Source organism: Egretta garzetta, unplaced genomic scaffold (genome assembly GCF_000687185.1).
Source record: "Egretta garzetta isolate BGI_Z169 unplaced genomic scaffold, ASM68718v1 scaffold225, whole genome shotgun sequence".
Classification (NCBI taxonomy): Eukaryota; Metazoa; Chordata; class Aves; order Pelecaniformes; family Ardeidae; genus Egretta; species Egretta garzetta.
The window spans coordinates 239,665-240,217 of NW_009259684.1; the positions used below are offsets into that span (position 1 = coordinate 239,665).

At 53.7% G+C, this 553-nt stretch overlaps 1 protein-coding gene across 1 annotated transcript in view; it reads left to right on the forward strand.

The window, feature by feature from the left end:
* The first annotated feature begins 215 nt into the window (after nt 1–215).
* Nucleotides 216–553, forward strand: part of HOXC9 (homeobox C9) — a 2,610-nt gene continuing 2,272 nt past the window's right edge. The window contains exon 1 of the mRNA XM_035894120.1: nt 216–553. This exon is cut by the window's right edge and continues 230 nt beyond it. Coding sequence (XP_035750013.1) covers nt 216–553 — 338 coding nt within the window.

Sequence of the window (553 nt, forward strand, 5' to 3'; positions counted from 1 at the left end):
AAAAAAAAAAGGGAAGAGAGAGAGAGAGAGAGGGGAAAAAAAAAAAAAGAAAAAAAAAAGACCTGCGGATTGATCCACGCTATATTTTTGGGTAAATACAATCACGTGAGGGCGGGCAGCCAATGGCACACTGGGAAAGGCTGAAAAAATAATTACCTGCCCTGATTGTTCTATGAGAAGATAAAAAGTACACATACAGTTCATACAATAATCTTATGAATGTAAAAGAGGGGGGAACCATGTCGGCTTCTGGCCCCATAAGCAACTACTATGTTGACTCCTTGATAAGCCACGAAAACGAAGAGCTCTTGGCCTCCAGGTTCCCCAGCTCTGCCTCCCACCCGGCTGCTGCCCGACCGTCAGGATTAGTCCCGGACTGTGCCGACTTTCCGTCCTGCAGTTTCGCCCCCAAGCCGGCCGTTTTCACCACCTCCTGGGCTCCCGTCCACTCCCAGTCCTCCGTGGGCTACCACCCCTACGCTCCCCAGGCACCCGTGGGGGCCGAGCCCAGGTACATGCGGACTTGGCTGGAGCCCCCCCCCCGGGCCGGCCC